Below are 27302 nucleotides of genomic sequence, written 5' to 3'. Positions count from 1 at the left end.
TCAGAGGATAATTGCTTTGCAATTCTTGGTTGGTTTCTGGCACATAACAATGTTAATCAGCATAAGTATACATATGTCCCCTTCCTCTTGAACCTCCCTCCCACCCCATCTCTCTAGGTCATCACAGAACATTTGTTCGTTGAGTTTTGACACATGTATATACCCTTGCAAACACTACTAAATCAAGATATGCAGTGTGTATTTATAGTTTAGTTGGTTTTTTGTTTTGTTGTATCATTCTGAGTTTTTTGTTTTTTAAAAAATTGTGGTAAGATATACATAATATGGGGGCTTTCCAGTGGTGAAGTGGTAAATAATCTGCCTGCCAGTGCAGGAGATCCAAGAGAAGTGGGTTCAGTCTCTGGGTGGGGAACATCCCCTGGAGAAGGAAATGGAAACCCACCTCAGTATTCTTTCCTGGAAAATTCCATGGACAAAGAAGCCTGATGGGCTATAGTCAATGGGGTTGCAAAGAATTGGGCACAACTGAGCACACACATATACATAATATGCAGTTTGCCATCTTAACCATTTTTAAGTGTACAGTTCAGCAATGTTAAGTACATTCACTCTGTTGCAGCCAGTCTCCAGAATTCTTTTTGTCACGCAAAGCAGACTCTGTACCCAGTAAGCAACTGCTCTCCACTTCCCCTCCTCCAGCCCCTGACAATCACCCCTCTACTTTATGTCTTTATGAATTTGAATTTCTCTGGGAACCTCGTATAAATGGGATTTAACAGTATTTGTCCTTTTGTGACTGGCTTATTTCACTTAGCATAACAGCCTTAAGGCTTGTCTGTATTGTAGCCTACATCAGAATTTCCTTCCTTTTTAAGGCTAAATAATATTCCAATATTTGTAATACCATATTTTGTTTATCCATTCATCCTAAACATTCTTTTCTCTTTTTTTCTGGTCTTGCTGTGCAGCTGTGGGATCTCTATTCCCTGACCAGGGATTGAACCTGGGCCCCAACAGCGAAAGCCCAGAATTCTAACCATTAGGCTACTGGGGAACTCCCATCCGAAACATTCTTGATTGGTAAACAAAGTAAAATTGAAAGCTGCTGGAATAGACATTGTTGGTAGGCCTGCTCTCTAGCATAATGGTTGCTCAGTAAATACATCTCTTGATAGTTTGCTCAGACGAAGAAGTTTTATGCCCTTTTGAGCTGGACTTCTGGTTTTTAATGGCTAGAATTTGGAGTGAAATTGAGTGTGAATTTCCTTCTGTGGTTAGATTCTACATGTCAGATGACCCAAGTTCACGTAAGCTCTGAGAAAGAAATGTAACTCATATTGGGGTCTATTGGCTTTTATAATCTGCTCCCACTTTACCAAATAGGGCAGTTGGGCCTTGAGTGGGACAGCCCCTCTCCTTGGTTTCCAGGGCTACAGTTCAGGTCCCAGCTCCCGTCAGGTCCTTGTCCGTATCTCTAACTGCCTCTTCTCAGTGGGTCTGTGAATTTTCCTCTGGTGGTAGCACAGGGTATGGCAGGGATGGAATCCTTAAGTTCTCCATGAGCCTGCCTATAGAGCACCATTTTAATGAAGTCGTCAACAGTGCAAACTCTAGTCCCACACATGCGTTAGAGCCCATGGGCCAGTCCCTGACAAGGTTTCCCTGGTGCTCATTAGTCCTGGAGCCCTCCTGTGCTAGGTGAAGTGGAATGCCAGAGCCTGGAGATGACAGAATGAGGGTCTGCCTCCTCCTGCATTCTGGTGCACGGAGATTTGGCTTCCAGCACTGGCGTGGCAAGAAATGGTTGAGCAGAGCACATTTGGCAAGAGACTGTGTTGATTTGGGTAAAAGCCAAGTGCTGTAAGAAAGACCAAAAAAATAAAGGCTAAAACAAAATGGAATTTTCTTTCTCACATAAAGCAGAGGTAGGCAGGAGCCCAGGCCAGGTAGGTGGCCTTTTGCCATGATTCTATCTATGGACTTGGGGACTGGGGTTCCTTCTGTCTTATTGCTCTGACATCCCATTGGGTTTAATCTCACCTGTCTCATCCAAGAAGTCTCACCTGTACTTCAGTTCTGCTCGAACCCCCTGGAGAGGGAACAGATGGTTTCGTGGACACACCTAAACGCAAGAGGCCAGCCAAGTGGCTGTGTTCCTTGTGCAGATCCAGGACTGAGAGTGGAGGTGGGTAAGAGAAGGAAAGGATAGTTACTGGGGGAAGTTAGCCATTACTGTGACGGCCCCTGTTTAGGACGTTATAGACTGGGTGTTCCCTTACATTTATAAAATCAGAAGACTCCATGTAAGCCAGATGAATTTCTTCTTAATGAGAAGCCAGAAATTGACTGAGACAGATGGAAGGTGCACAGAAACCTCAGATCCTGATTGTACATGTTGCGGCGTTTCTTTTCATTTGAGGGTTCAATTAGATGTTTTTCTTTCTGCTCAGGGAAATATAAGTGCTCCAGCTGGGTCCCATATGCCAGAACCTTGTTCCTTCCAAATTCCCGTTGAGATCCTTCATCTTTGTAGCAGTGACTTTGTAGTGGAATTAAAACCTGACTTCTCCAAGCAGTTCAGGAGAGAGCATCAGGAGATCTTGTTAGTCATTATAGGTGGAAGAGATCATGGGAGATGGGCAGGTGGTTCCTGTCTCTGCAAACCTGGATGGTCTCTGCTGTCACAGGCTCGCAGTCTTCATTCTCAGAAATTTTGTTCCTAAGCAGTCTAGTGGATTCATTTTCAGAGGCAAACAGTAAACTGGATGTAACTTCAGAGCATCTGTTGTCATTTAAAAAGTAACAGGCATGAATGTGCATACCTTCTTCATGATCGACAGGGCTTACTGAGAAAGGCCAGGGTTATCAGTAGCTGAGGCTTCAGATCTTAGCCGGGAGGGTGAAAATAGTAGGAGGGAGGAGGCAAAGATTTTTGTGATTTTCATGCAAGAACAGGTTCATACTATGTGAACAGATTTCAGACTACAGTAGTTAACAATGACTCCCATTTCCTCTGTTGCAGTTATGATTTCAGAGGCATGTCTGGGGTCCTGGGGTCCTGGTACAGACTGCAGTACCCTGTTGGAGGTGGCCAGGGACCCAGGCTTCCTCGATGCTGGTGGTCTCCTCTCCTGCTTCAGTGGATGGGAGTGGTACTGGGGATTGCTGGAGTGGGAGAGCTGAGTAAGCATAGTTATAGCCCCTCATGAGCAGAATTTTAGGTTCTGTAAGCTCATTCCATGCTGTCGTAGTTATGATGTATTCCATTTCTATCGGAAGGCTTCAGGAAGATGTGTGTGTGTGTGTTGGTGGTTGTGGAGGGACCTCTGTGTGGGAGTTGCTGGTGAGTTCCTGCTGATGTGGTTTCAGTGATTCTCAGCTCAGGCTGGTGAAGATAATGTATATAGTTATATCATGGCGTAATTCTTTATATGTGAGGAATTGTACCAAGTATTACAAGATATTTAGGATTCATGAATTCAATGAACTGAGTGCCAGCAGTCCATTTGTGACAATTAGTAGTCATTGTGACAATCGGCAGGGTCCCCACGTTTCTGCACATCTGTGAACCAAACATGAGTAGCTCCTGTCTGTCTTCTCACTTGTTGCCTTACTTGGGGAGCCCGGTTTTTCTTCCTCTGTCCTTTTTTCCTTTCCTCCTTCGTTTCATTTAATGATCAAAGGTTATAATGGAAGTCCTGAGTGGTGAACAAAATGTTAAATGGTGAAGTTTATCTAGAGTAGTGGCTTTTAAACTTCAAAAAACATACATCCCACATTAAGAAGTACATTTAAAAAAAAAAAAAAGAAGTACATTTTTTTATCACAAAACATACTATAATTTCACAAAACACCTCCTCTTAGAATGGTGCAGTCTGGTATTTTTTGTTCTATTTTTCCTTCTATACAAGTGGTTTTGAGTCAGTAAATTAAAAGATCTCTTGTGTCAAATCTCAGTGAATGATTATAGTCATACACAGTTTTATGTACACATATACATGTAGGCAGAGATTCTCAGAGGTGTCTGCTGGCCAGAAAGGGAGCAGAGTCCTTCTTTAATACAAATTATCCTCTTTGGAATGAGGAGAACAGAAGATGTTTGAAGAATGTTTAGAAACCTTGCTATCGGGACTTCCCCTGGTGGTCCAGTGGCTAGGACCACGTGTTCCCTGTGCAGGGGGCCTGGGTTTGAGTCCTGGTCAGGGAACTGGGTCCCACATGCCACGACTAAGAGTTCGCATGCCACAACTAAATGTCCTGCATGGTGCAACTAAAACCTGGCATAGCCAAATAATTTTTTTCTTTTTAAGGGGGCTTCTCTGGTGGTCCAGTGGTTAAGAACCCACTTTGCAATGCAGGGGATTTGGGTTGGATCCCTGATCCCACATGCCACAGGGCAGCTAAGCCCACACTTCACAGCTATTGAGCCTGCACACCATGACTAAAGTGTTGGTGTGCCGCTACCAGAGATCCCGAGTGCCACAGCTGAGACCTAACACAGCCAGATCAACAGATAAATCTCAACCAATATTAAAAACAAAACACTGTGTTATTAATGAGCCATGGTGACTTTCGGTTACCAGCCCCCTCCTGGGTCATCACTGAAAGTGTTAGTTGCTCAGTTGTGCCCAGTTCTTTGTGACTGCATGGACTATAGCCACCAGGCTCCTCTGTCCATGGAATTCTCTAGGCAAGAATTCTGGAGTGGGTTGCCATTTCCTTTTCCAGGGGATCTTCCTGACCTAGAACTCAAAACCAGGTCTCCCTCATTGCAGGCAGATTCTTCACTGTCTGAGCCACCAGGGAAGCATTCATTGGGTTTGTGTAATTGAGTGCCATGGCATGGCAGCGTTATCATGACTGTTTAGTCCTAAGTTAAGTTTAGTTTTAGTAAGTCACATTTGAAGAGCTCTTTACTGCCAACAAAATACTGGACTTCGGTTCAGATTAATTCACTTAAACTCAGTGGTTGCTGGCAGACAGAGGGTTAGCCAGTTTTGCAGAGGAGGAAATGGGAATGAGGCTGGCAGAGTGACTCGGCTCAGCTGCACTGTGATCAGAGGCTGAGCTGAAACACAGCCAGGTCCTCTGACTCCCAGTCCAGTCCTGCTCACTGTGAGTGATACAGCAAGAGCTTGCCTGGAAGTGGTCTCCTCGGAGGCTGTGAATCTACAGTCCCTCTTGGTGGCTTGCTCCACTTGGCCCAGGTGGGAGGTCTTCCCCCTAGTGTAGGAAGCCCCTGCGGTGGTCCTAGGGGTTAGGGTTAGAAGGGTTAGAGCCCTTTCGGTATTTTCCCTCCCAACAGAAGCCGGGGACATCCTGACCTGCAGCTGTGGTGCCAGCCTTGGAAGCAGCATCTGGCGGAGGGGCGGTCTCATTCCAAACACATCCGTGTCACTGAAGCCAAGAGCAGGGAGGAAGCCCCAAGCTATAGAACTTTGAACGGGGTGATGGAGAAGCCCCTGCCCCTGCCCCCCTCTGTGGAGGAGTCCTATATCACCAGCGAGCACTGCTACCAGAAGCCCCGCACCTACTACCCAGCTGTGGAACAGAAGCTAGTGGTGGAGACCCGGCGCTCTGCCCTCGACGACGCTGTCAACCCCCGCCACGAGAACGGTGATGATTCCCTGTCTCCACGCTTGGGCTGGCCTCTAGACCAAGACAGGAGCAGAGGGGACAGTGACCCCAAACCCAGTTCCCCAAAGGTACTGGCTCGCTTGTGCTTGTTTTTGTTTGAGATCTTGTATTGTCTCCTCCCAGGGCTAAATGTTCAGTGGAAGATGTTTATGATACAGTTGTGTTTATTTTAAAATTGCATATAAATCTGTTTATCATATTCTTTTCTTGTCTTTTAAAATGAGTACGAAGTCAAAAGAGCCCTTAAACCCCAGATATCTATCATTGGTTCTAGGAACTATCGGCAAAATGGCAGAGTCAGTGGTGGTGGGGGTGGAGAGGTTGGAGGCAGCCAGAAGAAAAGGGTAATTGACCTGAACTTGACAAATGAAAACAAGTTAGGAAAATGAAGGTTTTTTTTCTTCAGTGCAGTTTATCATTGCATCTGGGTGCTAATCCTTAGCAAGAGCAGAGAACGAGTCAAGTGTTTTGTCAGGCGTAAGTTTTTCAGTACAATTCTATGACAACTTTACTTTTAACTTTGCAGCCCTGGCGTAAGAACAGTCCATTTTGTCCAAATGTTTGCTGGTTTCATCAGTTTTCCCAAGAGATACTCCCAGGTTCTTGTTACTCACGTCGTTCTCTTCTGGAGCCCTGTGTGTTCTCTTGCCAGTGTTCCCTAGTCTCATTCTTCCCATCCTCAGTTGTCAGTGAGGGTCTGGGTGATGAGAGCTTCCCCACCCTTGTCATACTTACTGTCACAGACTCCACTGTGTGGGCTGATATCACCACCCTAAGTCCATCGCTGACTCTTGCCGAGGGGGAGTAGCCTAGATTAGAAGCCCTTCAGTGTTCAGCCTGTGTCCTTGCCAGGGTCTAAGCAGGGCTGGGGAAGGCTGGTGAGGACAGTCTTTGGAGGCAGACCCAGTTTCAGGTCTGGGCGCTGCCACTTGCTGTGTGACTCTGAGCAGGTCCCTTCACCTCCTCAGAGGTGTCTCCTTAGCCCCCTGCCAAGTGAAGCTGGTGATGGTGACCTCTCAGTTTACTGTGCAGCACATCTGTGAAAAGCTCTCAGCACGTGGCTCTGCACAGTCACTCCTCCATAGATGTTAACCGGAACCTATTTCATTTCCAGTCAGTGAATGAAGGGTTGCAGTCACAAACCCCAGAAAAGGTTTGTGGTCTTGCAAATTATGCAAATTGCCTAGAGGCACCTGGAACATGATGAAAAAAATCAAGAAGTCCTGGGCCTAAACAAGGCAGGTAGAGTTAAAAATCTCTTTCATGACTGGCAGGTTGACCACAAGCCAGCACTGTGTTTTATTCACATTATCCTATTTGATCCTCATGAACTTTTAAACTAGGTTTTACTACTTCTTCTTTGCCATGAGGGAATAGAGGCCCAGAGAAGTGAAGTAGCTCACCCAGGTGCCTGCGTTCAGCAAGACGTGGAACTAGGACTTCAAATCTGTTTGTCTGCATACGAGCACCCACATACTAACACTCATCCACACTTGCCCTGCTCTACTCTGATCCTAGGTTTTGGGAAACGGTTCTTTGAGGCCTGCTTCAGCCCTTAGGCACTGGGCCATTCATTGGGAAGCAGCTGGGGAGCCTCCGAGCCAGAGGTCTGCACGGCCCTGAGGCGGTTGTTCTTGGTACGGCAGGCCCGCTTCTGCCCGGTGCCTGAGAGAGGAGGAGGGGGGCGGGGAGGTAGCGATTTGGACTACTCGAACTGCAAATTCTCAAATGGGCACAAACACTCACTGGTTGGAAAAAGAGGCTGGGAGCTGTCTCCATTCGGTAACTTTGATGCTCTTGCATCCCCAGGTGAGAGACTATGTCTCCAAAAAGGTCCTACCTGAGGAAGCCCCTGCCCGGAAACTGCTGGACAGAGGTGGAGAGGGCTTGCTGAGCTCCCAGCACCAGTGGCAGTTTAACCTGCTGACACACGTGGAATCCCTTCAGGATGAAGTCACGCACAGGATGGACTCCATTGAGAAGGAGCTGGATGGTAGGGCTCCCTCCTGGTCTCCCTGTCCTTGGCAGGCTCTGTGGGCCAAGTAGGAAGAGCTGCTTTCTGAACCCTTTGATTTGGCTTTCCAGGGATAGCTGTGTTATTGCCACTTCTGTTAGTCCCCTCATCTCCATTTTCCCCTCAAGATGGCCAAGCCTGACTTTCAGTATCGACTGGGCACTTCTAAGGGCTTTGTGCTGTCAGGGGTCCCGCCTCACTCTCCCAGTCCCTTCTGCCCAGGAGAGAGCACAGCGGAACAGCTGGGCTCTGCCTGTGGGCGGTGTGTGTCCCGAGCAGGTCTTTACTGACCGAGTTCTGTGGGGAGCTGATACTTGGATGCTTTGAGCTTTTAGGATGTCTGAGGATTAATCTGAAAACCCCTTCTTTTCAGTCTTTCCTAAAATCTAAAACGAAGCCTTCTCCTCTTTATCAGCAGATATTTTAGAACTTGACTGAGTCATTTATGTTCCCCCCAGATATATCTCCCTGATGTTAAGTTATCAGATGGGCTTGGAGGACTGAAATGTTGATCCCCAGGGTGTTGTCAGTTTGGTTTTTGAAGGCAGACTTCCTTCTTTCTTGTTCTCTTATTTCCTAATTATTATTATTATTATTATTATTATTTCATCCTTAGAAAGAAGGCTGATTAAGAAATAAATGTTTCGTTTGCGGATTCTGAGGATAGCTAGGCTATTATTACTATAATTGGGGATGAAATAACTCAGAAGAAAAAATCCCATGTGTAAGCAAAGGTCACAGGGTGTGGGTGAGGTCAGGCTAGAGAAGGACAGCTATCAAGAGGGGAAGCGAGAACAGGAAGGCTTCCTGGAGCTCCAGGGACTGAAGTGGAGCCTTGGAGAGAGCTGTGTTTCTTGCTACAGGAGGGGTGACTGAGGCAGGATGCTAAGAGGTGGCTGACTGGGAAAGGGATGGCCCTGTTGGAGGACAAAGACTAATGTGCCCACACGCTTCCTGGCCTGCCCCAGAGGCAAACCTGCTGAACTGGGGATGGCAGGCCAGGCCAGGGTCCATTGTGAGGGTGTTGCTGAAAGCTAGAGTGTTTCTCTCTCTCTCTTTACTCCTAAAAGGTTTCCTTGAGCTACTTAGAACTATAACAGATACCAGGTCTATGGAAAACCTTGCTGGTAGAAAGCTGAAAGAGGATCCAATGATGGACTGAAAATTGTGCAATTGACTCTGGGTCCCCAAGAAGAAGCTCAGGCACCGTAGAAACAGGACAAATGTTCTATTGTTGCCAAAGGAAGCGGCCTCAGGGGAGAGGCCAGAGCCTACCTACTTAATCACTGACGTACCCGCTCCCGCCCAGCTTGGGCTGCTCCAGCCCTGAGCTCACTGAGAGGACAGTGTGGCCAGGCCAGGATGAGAAACCTGAGCTCCCTTCTCTGGGCTTTCAGAGGGCTCTTTATGTGTCTTACTCATTTGGGGCCACATACTCTGTCTTGTATTCTTATATTCCAGGCCCTGAGAGGTACCGGAAGCAGGAAAATCAATTTTAAGTTTAAAGATTTTATTCACGTAAACAGATTTTGCATTGTATTTAATTAAGATTCTTCAAAATCCCATTTTATTTCTACTATCTTCATTTCATCTAAATACCTCAAGATAAACTGAGCTTTTATAGGAATTTGTATATAATATTCCTTTTTAAAAATCTAATAAGCTGTTATATTGACTGATTATACTTTAACAAATGTCATTGTTTGAGTATTTAACCATTATTTAATAACTTATGTAGTGTGTGAACAGTCTTATAAAACTAAAAGATAAAGGTATTTAATGAGCATGAAAACACAATATTTTAGCATTAGATTTTTTTTTTTTTAATGTTATCTAGACTGTCTCTATCTAGATGGTATGGGGGAATATGTTTGAAATGAAACTTTATTCTTATAACCTTCTGCCTTGGTTGCAGTCATTATACCGTTGAGCTTCCTTAAAAGAAAAACTTGGGGTTATGGACCAGCACCTGGTGTGGAGAGAAGGCCAGCAGGCTGGATGCTGGGGTCCAGAGGAGGAGCTGTTGGCTCCCACAGTTATGTGTCTGGTCTTCATTTCTGCAGATCTAGAGAGAAGACTTCCCCCTTAGCGGCTCCAAACACTCCTCCTAACCAAGTTCATAGACTATGAGTGGCCTTGACCATGGGTCCCCAACCTCTGGGCCTCAGACTGGTGGTACCTCCTGTCAGATGAGGGCAGCATTAGATTTGAAATAGTGTACAATAAGTGTAATGCGCTTGCATCATCCTGAAATCTGCCCCCCTCACCACCCCTGTCCATGGAAAAATTGTATTCCACCAAGCTGGTCCCTGGTGCCAAAAGTTTGGGGACCTCTGGGCTAGACTCTTCTAGTCTGCACACTGATTGTTTCTTTCTCCCTGTGTGTGCCTACTGGGTCACCAAGGTGTTGGAGGACATCTTGGGTGAGCCTGAACCAGATCTGAGGTAGTTCCAGTGGCTTTAGCAAGGGCCTCTCAGCAATTGTGAGCTTCCCAGGCGTCTCAGTGGTAAAGAACCTGCTTGCCAGTATAGGAAGACATAAAAGACATGGATTCTATCCCTGGGTTGGAAAGATTCCCCTGGAGGAGGGTACAGCAACCCACTCCAGTATTCTTGCCTGGAAAATTCCCTGGACAGAGGAGTCTGGTGGACTACAGTCCTTGGGGTCACATAGAGTCAGACACAACAGCAGCTGAGTGCACACACACAGGCTTAGCACTTGCGATGGCTTCTCTTGTTGCGGAGCAGGGGCTCTAGGGTGCTGGGGTTTTAGTAGCTGCAGCGCGTGGGCACTGTTGCGGCTCCAAGCTCTAGAGCACAGCCAGTAGTTGTGGCACGCAGCCTTAGTTGCCCTGTGGCATGTGGGATTTTCCTGAACCAGGGATGGAACTGGGATCCCCTGCACTGCACCACCAGGGCAGCCCCATCCTATTATTTTTAATTACAGACCAGGATAAATGCTCCAAAGGAGAGCAAGTGATAGCATAGCACCTGTGACTCAAGGACCGGACTCAGATTATAGAGCTGGGTAGGGTTCCCTGAGAAATAGCTTGCAGGGGACAAAGGGTTTAGAAATGTGGGAAGGAAGATGAAGGGCTGGTCTGAAGAGGGCAGAGGAGTGTGTGCAAGGCTGCAGACTGCTTGAGGAACAGGCCCTGCATGGTCTTCTTCTTTCTGTACCTCTGGCTTGAGGATCCAGAAAGTTCTCCGTACGGGTTGGTGCACAGACTAGAAAGACTACAGGCAGGCTGGGGCAAACCTCAGGCCTGCCTGTGGGAGGCGGGGTGGAGATGGCTCTTGCTAAAGAATCAGGGTCCTTAGATGACCTCTCCCCAAACACCAGAGCTTAAGGGAGTGGCTTAGGAAAGAATAAATATTTTTCTATAGAAAAATCATACTCTCAGAAGCAAGACAGCTTTTTAGATATTGAGCTAATGATAATCAACTTTGTTATTACCTGGTTGTGCTCAGTGGTGTCCAGCTCTTTGTGACCCCATGGACTATAGCCCGCCAAACTCCTCTGTCCATGGGAATTCCCAGGCAAGCATAGTGGAGTGGGTTGCTATTTCCTCTTCTAGGTGATCTGCCCGACCCAAAGAGCAAACCTGCATCTCCTTTGCCTCCTGCACTGGCAGGTGGATTCTTTACCATTGGACCACCTGGGAAACTTATTACCTGGTCATCTTACATTAAATATTTAGCAAATGAAATCAGAGTATTCAGTGCTACTCATGCTAGGAATCAGCATGAAACAAATCAATTTATGGAGATAAAAATAGACCTTTTCAAGTCCTGTTAGAGTCACTTTTCTTAACAGAAGGCTAACACAGCAGGCTCTCTGATTTTCAATATGGGAAAGCCTTATGAAGGTACTCTTGCCTGGAAAATCCCATGGATGGAGATGCCTGTAGGCTACAGTCTATGGTGGGCTACAGTCTGTGGGGTCGCAGAGAGTCGGACACGACTGAGCAACTTCACTTTCACTATGAAGGTGGGGCAATAACACTGAGAAAGGTGGGTATTTCAAAGCCTACTACACTATAGACTAATGCAGTAGTCATTAGCTATGTGTGGCTAATTGAATAAAATTTAAATTCAGTTTCTCAGTTGCATTTGCCATGTTTTAAGTGCTCGGTAGCTACATATGGGTAGTGGTGGTATTAGACAACACAGAGATAGCCCATTTCCATCATCACAGAAACTTGTTATTAGACGGCACTGCTCTGCAGCGTTTGTCTGAGGAGTACTTCCCAGAGAGGGTGATGAGTCAGTGTTGCCTGAAATGGTCTCCCCTCCCTGCTGCTCCCCCACCCCCGGTTAGCGGTCAGATGAGATAAAGTGCTGACATTCTTGCAAATCAAGTGTTGGGAACTAACCAGGTCCTGTCTCTCTTCTGCCCACAGTGTTGGAGAGCTGGCTGGACTACACTGGGGAACTGGAGCCCCCAGAGCCTCTGGCCAGGCTTCCGCAGCTCAAGCATTGCATCAAGCAGCTGCTGACGGACCTGGGCAAGGTGCAGCAGATCGCACTCTGCTGCTCAACATGAAACTGGGCACCCCAGACTAATGGGGGCACAATCCTGGGGTACCTGCAAGAAGAGCTTCACGTATTTAAATAAATAAACCTAGCATGCCGAATGCACGTGACACCGACTGACTTCAGGGATCTGGGCAGGGGGCGATGGACTTGGACAGAGAGGCCATTTTGGCTGCTGGAAGGGAGGGCACTCTGATCTCAAAGCCTACCAGGAAGGTAGCAGATAGACTCTTGGGATTCCCTTCTTCTGTGCACATTGTTGAATGGAGAGTGAGTCTTTTTGCACAAACTTCACTTGAAATCGTGCCACTGATGATAAACGGAATGAGAGCCAAAAAAGTGTAGTTGAAAACAGTTGTAAATTCAACTTGCAGTTTATTTAATTGACTTCTCTGTCAGGTTGGGGCATATGCCAAGCCTTCTGGGTTTCTGCCTGGCATGAATTAGGCAGCAGGCATCATTTTCATTTTTCCAGCTTCGTGGGAATGTCGTGACTTCACCCTTGTGTGGAGGTTGGGAAGAGTAGAGGCCTGGGCCGGCCTACCTTCTCCCTAGAACTCTTCACTTTCTCACCACCTCTCTTGCATGACTTCATGGTACCAGGGATGAGTTTTGTATGGTTTCACCCCAGAATTGGCTGGGTTGTGTCTTTTGTTGCAGAACCCATACAGCCTATGGAAGAAGTAGAATCTCACTGTCATAAGAACCTAGGAGGAATCCCAAACGGAAGCAGACAGGGTCTGGAACCCGAAGGACAGCATTTTCTACCCGCTTCTTAATATTGACAGCTTACCAGTTCTATTTAATGTCCCCAGAATGGTTCTCCCAAATTTGAACTCTTTCACTGTAAAGATTTGCTACAAAGATGTGGTTTGGGGGATGACCTTATTTTATATTGTTGTAAAGAAACCAGATTCTACATCTGCCGCTTTTCTCCTTCCCTGAAGGGTATATGTTCAGTAGTCAGCATTTTCAGAATTGTTTTAATATACTTTAACACTTTAAATTTCCTGTTTGTATTATTTTGTGAGATCAAGGTGATTATGCTGCTTAAGGTCCAGGTACAATTTGTACCTTTGGAGACAATATTTGTTACTCTCGCAGGTTACGGTTCCACGTGTAATTGTTTTGTTTTTTCCTTAACTAGGTAAAGTTAAAGAAACTGTTCCATGCTTTGAGGAATGACCCATTTTACCATTTAGTTTTCCTATCACTAAAGGCAAAAATCAAAGCACATTTGTCCATTAACACTCACGAGTTAATTCTGGGTTTATGGATCTGTAATGTTATATGCTGCAAATCTTTACTATGTAAACATGAAGTAGCCAATATCTCAATAGCAATGACAGGATCTCCGGTGACCTCCAGGATGGTTAGGCTTTATGGCACAGGTAATCGTGGTCACAAGGGCCTCTGTACCAAGATCTGTTTCAGGGAATGCTTTGTCTAGTGATTTAATTCTCCATTTGATATAAAATGAATATAGGGCAAGTTGACCTGCTGGAGCTTATCTATCAGAGGGAATACATGTGGCTACGACATCTGTGATAAAGCTGACACAATTCCTCTATGAGGTTGCTTCCCATTGCTAACGTTAGTACTTTTGGTGTGGGAAGAAACGCTCAAGGAGTGTGCATGACATCTGTATTTTGTATAATTTATCAGATGGCCACATTTTAAGAACTGTGTGATGCTTGTCCGAAAAGGGAAGAAACAGGATGATTTTCTGTAGCCGCAACTGTGAGGTACAGTGACTTGTATTAATATTATTAAATTACTGATTTTTCTTTCCTGAAAACACATTTGACCATTATTTCTGGGGAAGCTGTAACGGTGGTCAAATCTCACGTCTTTTTCAAGATGGAAGAAGAAACTGAGTTACCCTAACTTTACCAAGTGGTCATTATTGGGTTTATTTTATGCTTTTTTGTAAAGGAAATAATCCCTTTTCACTCATTGTGACTTTTGTCCTTTGGGAAGCGGGGATGACTCTGAAGTTCTGATGACTTCAGTGTGCTTCCCTAATTTAAAGCCATGTTGGAGGGGCTCCATCCCCAATTTCTTGGTCAAGTTGAATTAACCCCAAGCTGGAGCACTGGAAACTGTTCTTTGCAAATATTACTGTTACCATTTAGAAATATGTACACTACCTAAGTTTTCTTTTGAGAAAAACTATCCACCTATAAAAAAGAAAAATTGCCTTGACAAAAACAGTTCTGGTTTGACTAATCATTTTGTTTCTTTAAGTGATGAGTGTATGCAAGGTGGACCCTTGATGAGCCAACATTGCACTGTGGATACATATCTATGTTTACGCGCTGTTAGAACAGAAGGCGCTGTATATAGAAATGTTGCTTTGAAGCAATATTTGCAAAACATGCAAACTTCTGTATCTGTATTTGGAAAAATAAAACAGGTTTTTGTTGCTATGTTTCAGTCATTTGTTACCTACTCAATCTTTAATGTGCATTAATTTTCCGTAAACACTACCCTTTAAAGCAAGTCTGCTTTTACATTCTAAATAGATTTTTCTTTGGCAGGGTGGTAGCTATACATGCATGCTCAGTCATGTCCAACTCTTTGTGATCCTGTGGACTGTCGTCCACCAGGCTCCACTGTTTATGGGATTCTCCATGCAAAAATACTTGAGTGGGCTGCCATTTCCTTCTCCAAGAGATCTTCCCAACCCAAGGTCGAACCTGGATCTCCTGCATTGGCAGGTGGATTCTTTACTACTGAGCCACCTGGGAAACCCTGTAGGGAGCAGATGCAGGCTTAAATCCAAAATTCCAAGGAAGTATACAAAATAATTTTGAATTCATTTAACTAATATTCAAAAGTAAAATGCCCCATACCACCCTCTAGCGCGGACTGACAAATGCTTTGTGGTGTGAGCTGCAGTATTACCTTTTTGCTTGTTGAAAGCAGTGCAGGGAAGACAGGTCTGGCCTTTCTTATATTAAAAGATGGCACCCATGACAATTAGGACCCTTCTGAAGACCAAGACAAACGACTCTGGACCCCAATCAGCTCCTTCCTGGTTGTGCAGAAGACTCAAGAAATGGAGTTATACTGCAGAGCTCTTCCCTTCCTAAACAATTATGCTTATTTTAGAAAGTTATGAGTAGCTCCAACAATGTAAATAATCCATCAGTTCACACCAAATCTGTTCCGGAAACCTTTCAAGAGGCCTAAAATTTGGTAAGAGGGGTCTGGAGGCTTAAACCAGAGTTCACAAGAACTAGCCTCTCTAGGATGGAGGAACCTGGTAGGCTGCAGTCCATGGGGTCGCTAGGAGTCGGACACGACTAAGCGATTTCACTTTTCACTTTCATGCATTGGAAAAGGAAATGGCAACCCACTCCGGTGTTCTTGCCTGGAGAATCCCAGGGACGGGGGGAGCCTGGTGGTCTGCTGTCTGTGGGGTCGCACAGAGTCGTACACGACTGAAGCGACTTAGCAGCAGCAGCAGCCTCTCTAGGTAAGGACCTGCAGTGAACAGCCTATAACTTGGGCCTTTGGGGAAGCCTGCGCCCACAAGGTAGGCTGACGGAGCAAGTTGAGGGCAGTATTGTTATAGCAGCAGCCAGTTAAATCAGCACTTAGTTACAGTCACCTATTTGCCTGCACGACCCACAACCACATACAAGATTGTACCACTGTCCTCTATCCGCTGAGATAGGAAAACAAGCTCAAATTCTAGCCAGTGAGAGGTACAGGCGAATTTGCAACCAGGCTGCTGGAGTCCTCATTGCATAGGCTACAACCAAACAAAGGAAACCCATGTGGGGCGCTGGGGAACGCGCAGGAAAAAAATTTCCAGATGTGGAGACCCATAGCCAACACATAATGATCCCACAAAAGCCAACGAAGGCCAAGTGAATAAGAAACAAAGGCTTTATTCTCATGGGCCCCCAACTTGGTTTCACAACTAGCCAGAAAGGGTGGAAATAGGTTCGGGAAAGGACACACGAGATTGCAAGAACTGCCAAAACTCATTTTTCATTATCGCGTATTGGGGAGCCAAGCTCACAGTCCCGGACCCGATCATGGCTCCAGTCCAGAGAGTGCCTGACTCGGGTCGCCCGCAGCTCCGCCGCTCAGCCGGTGATGCGCACGTCGGTGCGGCGGCGAAGCCGCCGGGCCCGCGCCGCCTCGGGCAGGATGGCGAGGAGCTGCTCCTGCACTAGCATCTCCACGATCTGCTCCTTTGTGCGGATGTCGGGCCGCAGCCACTGGCGGGAGAGCTCCCGAAGCTGTCGGAACGCCTCCCGTGGGCCTGCAGCGTCCTGGTAGCGGAACTGCCGGAATCGCTGGCGGAAAGTCTCTGGGCCGGGCCGGGAGCCGCCAGGACCTGGAGGGGAGCGCGGAGACGCTTCGGCAAGCGGCGCAGGGCCCTGGGGTGCGGGTCCGACAGGCAGGTCTAGGGCGGCGGAGGCCGCCGCAGGAGGCGTAACATTCGCTTCGGGGACCGCGGCGCCGGGATTGGAGGAGTCGGGGATAGATGGTGGGGCTTCAGGAGTCGAGGAGGAGCCCGCAAGGTCACCCTCCGTGCCTGAGCTCGGGCCGGCTCCTTCTTTCCCCGAGGATGGCGCGGGCCTTCCGGCTGGAGCCAAGCTTTGCTCGGTGGCCGCCATAACTCTAGCTCCACGCGTCGCTCTTTGTCCAGCCGTTGTTGCCTCAGCTCTGCGTCTGCAAGGGGGCGGGGCAAAGGAGACTTTTCCCCTACAGGGCGGAGCGCGCGACCCTGAGGGAGGCGGGCAGAAGGCGCGCCGAGCTTACCAGCGCCGGCGAAGCGCCTGGGGCGGCCGGAAGTGGGCGTGCCCACTGGCTTCTCTATGATGAGCTCTGCGCACGAGAGTCCGGAAGCCGGGTCTGGGCTCCCAGAAGCGGCGCCCCCTCGCGTTCCCACGTGGGGTCCGGAGGTGGCGGCGCCTGCGGGGCTGCAGACCAATCTTAGCTCGCCATGGCTGGCTCCGGAGGGTGGCGCCTCCGAGCACCTGTTCGAAGAGAAGGAGGAGGAGGAGCCGGAGGAAGAGCCGGCGGAGGGGTCGGAGGAGGAGCACGTGACGAAGCCGCCGCCCAAGCCGCAGGAGGCCCGCAAAAGCGTCTTGGCCCGCCTTGATCGCTTCAGCTTGCAGGTGATCTGTGTCCGCCCCTGCAAGCGCGCCTCTGTTTGGCCCTGATTAGGATGGTGGCGAGCCGAGGACTCGCTCGGGCTGGCGCCCGGCTGGTGGCAGGACAACGGAACGGTGGTCAGGCACTGGGGGAGGGCCCAACTCGGGAAAGTTCTCTGGCTCAGTCGAAAGAGAAGGGCAGTACACTCACCTGGTTGCGGGTGGATGACGTGTGCAAAGTCCTCTACACATGTAGTAATAAAACTTGGCCGTCTTATGGCGCAGAGTAAATGCCCAAGAACTCTGTTATTATTATTATTATTATGCCTGTCTTCTGAAACCAAGAAACAGGTGGCTCTGTGGGTTCTGCTTTTAACTTTAGGATTACTAATGCGTAGCCACTACGCATAGCCACTACGCAATATAGTGGACTCTAGCCACGTGTTTTCGAGCCCTTGACATGTGGCAAGTCGGAATTGGGATGTTCTGACATGTGAAATACACACAGGACTTAGTATGAAAAGAAAGTAATGTAAAATATCTCAATAATTTTTTATATTGGTTACATGTTGGATTTATAATAGTTTGCACATATTCGGTCAAATAAAATATATTGTTAAAATTCATGTCTGTCATTTTACTTTTAAATTGTGGGTGCCAGAAAAATTTGCATTCCATACACGGTTTTCATATATATTCGTTGAACAGTAAAAGCATGCTACCATGTGGGAGTCAGGCTGCCTTGGTGAAATCCCTTCAGGGTTTATTTGCCAGAGCTGTTGAGAGGATTAAATAGTAAAGACTTTGGAACAAGTGAAAGTGTTAGTCACTCAGTGGTGTCCAGCTCTTTGTGACCCCATGAACTGTAGCCTGCCAGGCTCCTCTGTCCATGGAGTTTTTCAGGCAAGAATACTGGAGTGGGGTGCCATTCCCTTCCCTGGGGGATCTTCCAGACCCAGGGGCCGTCCTGGGTCTCCTGCACTGCAGGCAGACTCTTTACTGTCTGAGCCACAGGGAAAGAAAAGTCTTTTTAAATGTTTCTCTTCATTAAGTAAATTGCTGTCTCTGAGCTCTAGCTTCATTATCTGTAAAATGTGGATGTACTAGAACTTACTTCATTAGGAAGGAGAATTCAATGAGATGATGTAGGTAAAAGCATGTAGCTCTGACAGCACTTAGGTAAGTGATAGTATGTTCTGTTTGAGAGCTGGCTCTCAAATATGTTTTGTATGCCCACTTTAGGGCTTCCCTGCTGGCTCAGAGGTCAAATAATTTGCCTGCAATGCGGGAGATCCATTGGTTAGGTTAGGGTTCAATCCCTGAATTGGGAAGATCCCCTGGAGGAGGGCATGGCAACCCATTCTAGTATTCTTGCCTGGAGAATCCCCATGGACAGAGGAGCCTGGCAGACTACAGTCCATGAGGTTGCAAAGAGTTGGACATGACTCGACTAGGCACACACAAGCAAACTCACATGCCCATTTAAAGGCTTCCCAGATGGCTCAGTGGCAAAGAATCCACCTTCCAGTGCATGAGACACAGGAGATCAGCATTTGATGCCTGAAGAGGGAAGATTGCCTGGAGAAGGAAATGGCAACCCACTCCAATAGTCTTGCCTGGAAAATTCCAGGGACAGAAGAACCTGGTGGGCTACAGTTCATGGGGTCACAGGAGTCAGACATGACTGTGTGCACACAATCATGCCCATTTTACAGACAAGAAAACAGAAAAGCGGGTCCTTTAAGAAAGATTTTATATCACCCTTGTGGTTCCTTTGATTTCTGCGCAGAAGGAGGTGGCCTCTTTGACAACCATCAACACGCCAGTGGCCCTGGTGTAAAACTTGCCTGCCCCATAGGATGTGCTCTTGTAGTTGAGTTAAAGGAAATCCCCACAGAACAGTGTTCACAGCCGGAAAACCTTGAAATTCGTCTTCCCAATGAATCTTTAATGTTTTAGCGGGAGCCAGTCTCCTTCCCTTAGACAAGGTACTCTTTTCCAGTCAACCTTAGTCCCCACCACTCCCTCTCGTTCTTTGAAGTAGAATGTTGTTTCATGTTACGTTAACATTCAGAATAGTTGATTTACTACTGCTCTCAGGTTGTTGCTTTCCTAAAAGCTGATATTTTTCTGACTTTTCAGCAGTGGGAAAAACGGGCCTAGGGTTTGTTATACCTACGAGCTTCAAACCTCTAACTTCCTCTGCCACGACCCCTGGCGGCTGGGTTCGCTGCCCTGAGTGAACCCATAGTCCTGTTTCCTGTGTGGTAATAGGCAGTGGGTATCCAGGGCTAAGAAACCTGTTGTGAGGATGAGAGGTCCTGAAAAGCCTTCACTGGGAAGAGGACCTTTAAACCTAGACTCAAGAAGGAAAAGGGTGGAATTAGGGGTGTTCCAGGCAGATGGCCCTGTGTGGACTCAGGCATAGAGTGAATGGGAGTGAAGCTTTGTGGAAACTAGGCTGAGGTGGGGTCTTGGGAAGTGATAACTGAGGTTGGAAGATCAATTAGAGATTGAATCCTAAAGAGCCTGGAATTCCACGTTGAAAAATTGAATCCTTGTCCTCTTGCAGAAGGGAACGAACTCTTGTGGTACTGGGAATTCCAAATGTTAGAGTTCTAGCCCATTTCTTTCATTCCTCTTGGAACCGCAGAATATTAGAGATGGAAGGAGAGATCTCAGAGATCTACTAGAATTGTGGACCCTTAGCATGGAAGGGACCTTAGAGATTAATTCAAAAAATCAGATTCAGTTATTCTAAACTTTTAATGGGTCAATGAGCCCCCAAAATCTATTTTTTAAAAAAGTTATAATATCTCTTCCTAGAAGAGGGAGGTACTTATATACTTCTGCATACAATTTCAGGTAATTTTAGGTTTCCATGAACCCATCCAGAGGACTGAGGTTATGTTTAAAATGTATATTTACATATATTCTCTTCTCTTAAATTTTGCAGGTCAGTAAGTCAAGATACCAAGAAGCAAAGGATTGGTTCAAAATCAAAAACCTAGTAAGTGTTTCTCAGAGGACAGAATTCTTTTGACTTCCTAGTCCAATGCTCTTATCATATTAGGCATTTTTATTAGCATTGAATGGTTGGAAAGCATCACCGACTCAACGGACATGAACTTGGGCAAACCCCAGGAGATAGTGACAGAGAGGCCTAGTGTGCTGCAGTCCAGGGGGTCGCAGAGTTGGACATGACTTAGTGGCTGAACAATTAGCATTAGTTTGGGAGTGCATAGAAATGGATCATAAATCATTCATTTTGTATCACTTAGCTTTCAATACAAGGCCTGACTCCCAGCTGACACTCAGTAAATGTTGATTAGAGGACAAGCAGTGGATTGCAGACCATCTCTGTGAAGAGAGAGCTCCGATATGATTTCCTATCTCTTTTAGAGACTGGTGTCTTTTGATGGCACACGGTTGGGGCTTTTGGAACAGAAGCCTGGATACCTTTATTTTTAAAAAGCATTTTATTTGGAAATAATCATAGAGTCTTAGAAAATTGCAAAAAGAGTGCAGACTTCACCCAGATTTCCCCGATGCTAACATCTTGTATAACCATAGTACAATATAGTTGTACAAAACCAGAGAGTTGACATTGATAGAATCATTATTCAGTATTTGCCAGTTTTATATGCACTCATTTGTATATGTGTGTAGGCCTGTGCAGTTTTGTCCTGTGTGTAAATTCATGTAACTATTCTACCATCAATATCTAGAAATGTTTGATCACCACAAAGATCCCTCATGCTGCTGCTTTATAATCATGCCCGTTCCTCTCCCATAGCCCGTATTCCCAACCATAGGTAACACTAATCTGTTCTTCCTCTCTTTAATTTTTTTCATTTCAAAATGTTATATAAATGGAATCATGTAGTATGTAACTTTTGGGGACTGGGTTTGTTTTTTTTTTTAAACTCAGAATAATTCCCTGGAGATTGATGCCTCAGAGCAACTGAGCCTGTGCGCCACAACTACTGAAACCCATGCACCTAGAGCCTCTGCTCTGCAACAGGAAAAACCCCACAATTAGAGAGTAACCCCCACTCTCTGCAAACAGAGAAAGCCTGTGTCAGCAATGAAGACTAGCGCAGCCAAAAATAAATAAATAATAAATAAAAGTAATGTGTACATGTCAAAAATAAAACAAATACATTTATATATATATAAAAGATAAGTTATCAGTGGACAAGACATTCAGATTTTCAACGAAATTTAGACTTAGTAATTCTATTTCACTTACATTACACCACATACTACATACATTATTCCAGGAGCCCAGCTGTGCTCGTGGTGAAGAGAAAACAGGTTCAGCTAATGTGGTTTGAATAAAAAGCTCCTAGGTTGTTCTGTGTGTCTGTGTATATTTAGTTTTTTATTATGAATTCCAAGAGGGTTGCTCTGGTCTCCTACCAACTATTAACTTCTTTTTGCTAATCTTTTTTTTTATCATCTATGTTTGATCTTGGAATGCAAATCTATTTTATCTTTTGATGTTTTGCTGAACTGGAGTAGATAACTGATTTAGACCCTAGGTATGTAATTATGTTTGTAATTAACTCTTGTTTTTAGGGATTCTCATTCTTGATGAACCAGTGTAAATTCAGAAGCCTACATACTTCATTATCTTTTTGCTTCTTTCTCCTGTCACCGATCTGTATTCAATTGCAACCCTCCTAGTTCCCAATTTTAATGAAACTGTTCTCACTGTGGTGCTCTGCCAGTAACTCTGTATTCCTTCTTATACTTCACTGATTTTAGTACTTAAAATACTGATTCATTCATTTGAACATATTACTTATATTAATGTCTTTTATACATATATGATTTTACTTATTTCTCTTTTGAACTTCCTTTGGTTGTGCTGGATCTTCACTGCTGCTCAGGCTCTTCTCCAGTTGTGGTGAGCCGGGGCGACTGTAGTTTGGTGTGCAGGCTTCTCTCTGCGGTGGCTTCTCTTTTGCCCAGCGCGGGCTCTAAGGGCACGGGGCTTCGGTAGTTGTGGTTCCCAGGCTAGAGTGCTGGCTCGGTAGTTGTGGCGCATGTGCTTAGTTGCTCTGCAGCATGTGGGCTCTTCCCAGACCGGGGATTGAACCCGTGTCTCCTGCATTGGCAGGCGGATTCCTTACCACTGAACCAACGGGGAAGCCCTATATTAATGTCTTTAAATATGCTTAGACATCTGTTTCTTGGTTTATCGGGTATAAAGGGTAACAAGATTTACAGCTATAAAAGTTGAAGAAACCCATGTACTCAGCCCTCCTACTTTCTCACCCTCTTTATGTCTGTACTTTTTCGGTATATTATTCCTTGATTCCCTTTTAATTACTCATTTCCAGCTCCTTCCCTTGCTTTTTGCAGTCTTATCCTCTGTATTCAGCAAGGCTCGTTTCCTTTTTGATGTTTCTGAAATGACCTTCACTTGTAAGGTGTTTTTTAAAAAAAGTACTTTATTTCCTAAGCTCTGTCAAAGCCATCTCCTCCAGTTGCTCATCATCTCTTCTTTGAACTATTGCGTCTTTGCTTTGATCTCTTGCTTTAAAATTCATTAAGCCCTTTGAGTCCTTTGTTGTTCATGATTATCATCTGTTTCATGTTAATTTTTTTCTGGTGAGTGCCTTTCATTTTACATTTTGTTTTTCTTGTTCCCTGCCTCCATTTCCAGTTTCTCTGTAATATATTTATATAGGTCTGATGCTGTTAGTTTATTTATTTTATCTTTTTACTGTAACTCCCCTTTAAATGAAGTGAGTTCTTCCTGGTCAAGATCTTTGTTGGAGTTGTGCATGGAGAAGGGACTAGAGTAGAATTACAGGCTGGCAGAAAGTCTTTTAAAGTCATTAATGGTTTAGTTTTTTCCTCATGTTGGCAGATGGAGCTTGACAGCTGCAGGGTTGCAAAACTGGCATGTCTGTGTCTGTGTGTTTCCCTGGTCAGCTCACATGCCTTGCTTTTCCTCGGTGCCAGTGGTATCAGGAAAGCTCTCAGAGCCAGCCCTTTCATCACGGCCCCAGTGTTCAAGAGAAGGTGGTGTTGGTTCTGCCTTCAAGATGCAGGACCTCTAGAGCACTCTAAACTCTGCCAGCTCTCTCTCCCTGAGACCTCAGTCCCAGGCCTTCTCTATTGACTTGAATTCTCTGTCTTCTTGGTACTTGCCTTTTCTTCATTAACAAGATGAGTTCCCACTCTGAACACCTTTGCCAGAGGGCTTTTTCTGCCACTAGACTGCTTGGCCCAGAATGCTGGTGAATGAATTCAGAACTCAACATTCAGAAAACTAAGATCATGGCATCCGGTCCCATCACTTCATGGGAAACAGACGGGGAAACAATGGAAACAGTGAGAAACTTTATGTTCTTGGCCTCCAAAATCACTGCAAATGGTGACTGCAGCCATGAAATTGAAAGATGCTTGCTCTTTGGAAGAAAAGCGATGACCAACCTAGATAGCATACTAAAAAGCAGAGACAGTACTTTGCCAACAAAGGTCTGTCTAGTCAAGGCTATGGTTTTTCCAGTGGTCATGTATGGATGTGAGAGTTGGACTGTGAAGAAGGCTGAGCGCCGAAGAATTGATGCTTTTGAACTGTGGTGTTGGAGAAGACTCATGAGAGTCCCTTGGACTGCAAGGAGATCCAACCAGTTGATCCTAAAGGAAGTCAGTCCTGAATATTCATTGGAAGGACTGATGCTGAAGTTGAAACTCCAATACTTTGGCCACCTGATGCAAAGAACTGACTCATTCAAAGACCATGATGCTGGGAAAGATTGAAGGTGGGAGGAAAAGGGGACAACATAGGATGAGATGGTTGGATGGCATCACCGACTCGATGGACGTGAGTTTAAGTAAACTCCGGGAGTTGGTGATAGACAGGGAAGACTGGCGTGCTGCAGTCCATGGAATCACAAAGAGTCGGACACGACTGAGTGACTGAACTGAACTGAATGCCTTTAGGAGCAGCCCTCAACCAATGTGACAGCTCTGAGGTGTAGGGAAGCAAAATTTGCCACCCCAAAATGTGTCTCTTTGGCATTAAGATTAATCTGACTATTTTTAAGAAACAGAAACCTCAGGAACTTTTCTTTTTACCCCCACTCCCACCCCCACCCCCTTAGCTGCCTAGAGAATTTAGATAAAGGACCTGGAATAGAGCTAATACCAGAGATACCTGCAAAGAATACGAACTGAGTGTGGTGGAGGAAAGTCACAGGACTTTAGCAATCAGGGTCTATTGCATGTTCCGTTGTTACCTAGTCCAAACTCACTGTGCTCACCGCACAAGAGGCCAGTGAATCCCAGGGACAAGGTGTTGAGGCAAGGAATACGATTTCATTCCGAAAGCTGGCTGACGGAGAAGATGACAGATTCATGCCTCAAAATAACCATCTGTTGGGGGGCCTGGATGTCAGGTTCTTTTATGGATCAGAGATGGGCCTAGGTGAGGAAACAAAGTAAAAGACCATTTAATTCTTGCGAATATTTATCTCCTAGCCTGGCAAGCCTCAGGCAGGCTGCTTTTCCTTACAGTCATTCACAGGTGGGCAGGGTCAGATCTCCCTGTGAACCTGAACAAAAGCACTTTGGTGTAAGGGTCATGCAGAGAGGGCAGGGTTCTCTGAGGCAGGCCATTATGTGTGATTATAACAAAATGGGCAAAAACAAGAGTTAAAGTAAAAATTAACCCTCCCTGGTTACACCATTGTGTGTGCAAGGCTGGCAAACATGTGTTTATCAAATATTTGTTTTTTTCTATCTCCATATGAAATTGTCTTTCTTTTTCTTTCAAGTCCCAAATCACAACCCCCAGCATCTTCTTTTTAAAAATTAATTATTATTATTATTATTAATTTATTTGTCTGCTGTGGGTCTTAGTTGTGGCATGCAGGATCTAGTTTCCTGACCAGGGATCAAACTCTGGTCCCCTGCATTGGGAGCGTGGCGTCTTAGCCCCTAGACCAGCAGGGAAGCCCCCCTAACATCCTCTTTTGTTTTAAACTAAAGAAGCTGAAATTTAAAGTGAGGATTTTGGCCATTTGGCAAATTACTCAGTTTCCCTGGGTTTCTTCCAAGTATACATGTTATTAAACTTTTGTGTAATTTTCTCTTGTTAATCTGTCTCATATCAGTTTAATTTTTAGACCAGCCAGAAGAACCTAGAAAGGCAGAAGGAAATTTCTTCCTCCTTGAGAGAGGCGTGTTCTGTGCAGTCTTGCTTAGGTCCCCAGCACGTTGGAGCACTAGATACTGAGTGACGTGTTCATTAATATTGTTTAGTCGCTCAGTTGTGTCTGATTCTTTGTGACCCCATGGACTGCAGCATGCCAAGCTTCTTTGTCCTTCACCATCTCCTGGAGTTTGCTCAAACTCAACATCCATTAAATAGGTGATGCCATCTAACATCTCAATCCTCTGTCATCCTCTTCTCTTCCTGCCTTCAATCTTTCCCAGCATCAGGGTCTTTTCCAATTAGTTGGCTCTTTGCATCAGGTGGCCTAAGTATTGGAGCTTCAGCTTCTGCATCAGTTCTTCCAATGAAAGGTTCATTTCCTTTAGGATTGACTGGTTTGATCTCTTTGCTGTCCAAGGGGCTCTCAAGAGTCTTCTCCAGCACCACAGTCAGAAGAATTGCCACAGTCAATTCTTTGGTATTCAGCCTCTGTCAGAAATGGTTTTTAAAGCATGAAAAAGATCAGGTGATTTTTCTCCTTAGTCATGCTAACATAAATTATATTTATGGACTCTCTATTGACCATCCTTGCATTCCTGAAATAATGTTATTTTAGAATGTGCTGTTCAATTCTATTTGCTCAATTTATTTAAGATTTTAAAAACAATATTCATAAATGAGATAAATCTCTAGCTTTCTCTTTTTATGCTACCTTTATCAGGCCTCAGAGTCAGTTTCTCCTTACCTATTATTAATAAATAGAATTTGATAGTCTTCCTTCTTTTTATGCTCTGGAACAGTTTAAGAAACATCTGGTGGACACAGGGAAGAAGAGGATGGGACAAATTGAGAGAGTAACATTGAAACATATACATTAGCATGTGTAAAATACAGAGCCAGTGGGAATTTGCTGTATGATGCAGGGAGCTCAAACCTGGTGCTCTGTGACAACCTAGAGGGGTGGGATGGGCTGGGAGGTCGGGGAGGGAGGCTTAAAAGGGAGGGAACTCTTGAGAGTCCCTTGGACTACTAGGAGATCAAACCAGTCAGTCCTAAAGAAAATCAGTCCTGAATATTCATTGAAGGATTGACTCTGAGGCTGAAACTCTAATACTTTGGCCATCTGATACTAAGGGCTGACACATTGGAAGAGATCCTGATGCTTGAAAAGATTGAGGGCAAAAGGAGAAGAAGGCAGCAGAGGATGAAATGGCTGGGTAGCATCACCTATTCAATGGACATAGTTTGAGGAAACTCCAGGAGATAGTGAAGGGTAGGGAAGCCTGGCGTGCTGCAGTCCATGGGGTCCCAAAGAGTGGGAGATGACTTAACAACTAACCAGTAACAATGTCATGTTTGATCTAGTAGAAAAAAGTATTTTAGAACGTAAATACTATACTTTTGGAAGGACCTCAGAGTCACTGAGTTCCAGTCACCAAGTTCCTTTTGTTAAAAAAAAAAAAAAAGTTATTTATTTGGCTGCACTGGGTCTTATTTGCAGCATGCAGAATCTTTAGTTGGGGCAGGTGGGATCTAGGTTCCCTGGCCAGGGATTGAACTCAGGCCCCTTGCATTAGGAGTGCAGAGTCTTAACCCCTGGACCACCAAGGAAGTCCCCCATCTAGTTCCTTTTAACAATTGGCGCATCCCATTTAGTTGAGGACTTCCAATTTGCTGAGTGTTCCTGATTTGCCAATTTAATAAGATTAAATTATTAAATTTAATAAATTATTACTATGAGATAGTGCCACGTACTTACCCTCCAGGCTTGTCTCCAATTTCTAATCCTCAAAATGGTCCCCAGGCTGAGATTTTGGATGCCTCTACCCCCATCCCAGAAGCCTCCTACTGTCTCTGAGCT

At 45.5% G+C, this 27302-nt stretch overlaps 2 protein-coding genes across 6 annotated transcripts in view; one reads left to right on the top strand and one right to left on the bottom strand.

Annotated features, from left to right (window-relative positions):
• Positions 1 to 14584, top strand: part of PHF20 (PHD finger protein 20) — a 136043-nt gene extending 121459 nt beyond the window's left edge. For 3 of the 5 annotated variants that reach the window (XM_040247413.1, XM_040247414.1, XM_040247415.1), the window contains 3 exons: positions 5267 to 5666; positions 7408 to 7591; positions 12016 to 12805. In XM_040247413.1, coding sequence (XP_040103347.1) covers positions 5267 to 5666; positions 7408 to 7591; positions 12016 to 12158 — 727 coding nt within the window. In that variant the 3' untranslated portion in view covers positions 12159 to 12805. Of the gene's footprint in view, positions 1 to 5266; positions 5667 to 7407; positions 7592 to 12015 lie in introns of all 5 variants that reach the window. The other 2 variants (XM_040247416.1, XM_040247417.1) reach the window with 1 other exon arrangement.
• Positions 14585 to 16027: 1443 nt separating this feature from the next.
• Positions 16028 to 16895, bottom strand: SCAND1 (SCAN domain containing 1). Its single transcript, XM_040247412.1, has one exon. It carries the CDS (start codon positions 16783 to 16785, stop codon positions 16249 to 16251), a length of 537 nt encoding a protein of 178 aa, XP_040103346.1. The 5' UTR covers positions 16786 to 16895; the 3' UTR covers positions 16028 to 16248.
• Positions 16896 to 27302: the final 10407 nt, after the last annotated feature.

Source organism: Oryx dammah, unplaced genomic scaffold (assembly GCF_014754425.2).
Source record: "Oryx dammah isolate SB20612 unplaced genomic scaffold, SCBI_Odam_1.1 HiC_scaffold_10, whole genome shotgun sequence".
Lineage (NCBI taxonomy): Eukaryota > Metazoa > Chordata > Mammalia > Artiodactyla > Bovidae > Oryx > Oryx dammah.
Note: the sequence above shows the minus strand (reverse complement) of the source record. Positions and strands in the feature narration are given on the sequence as shown.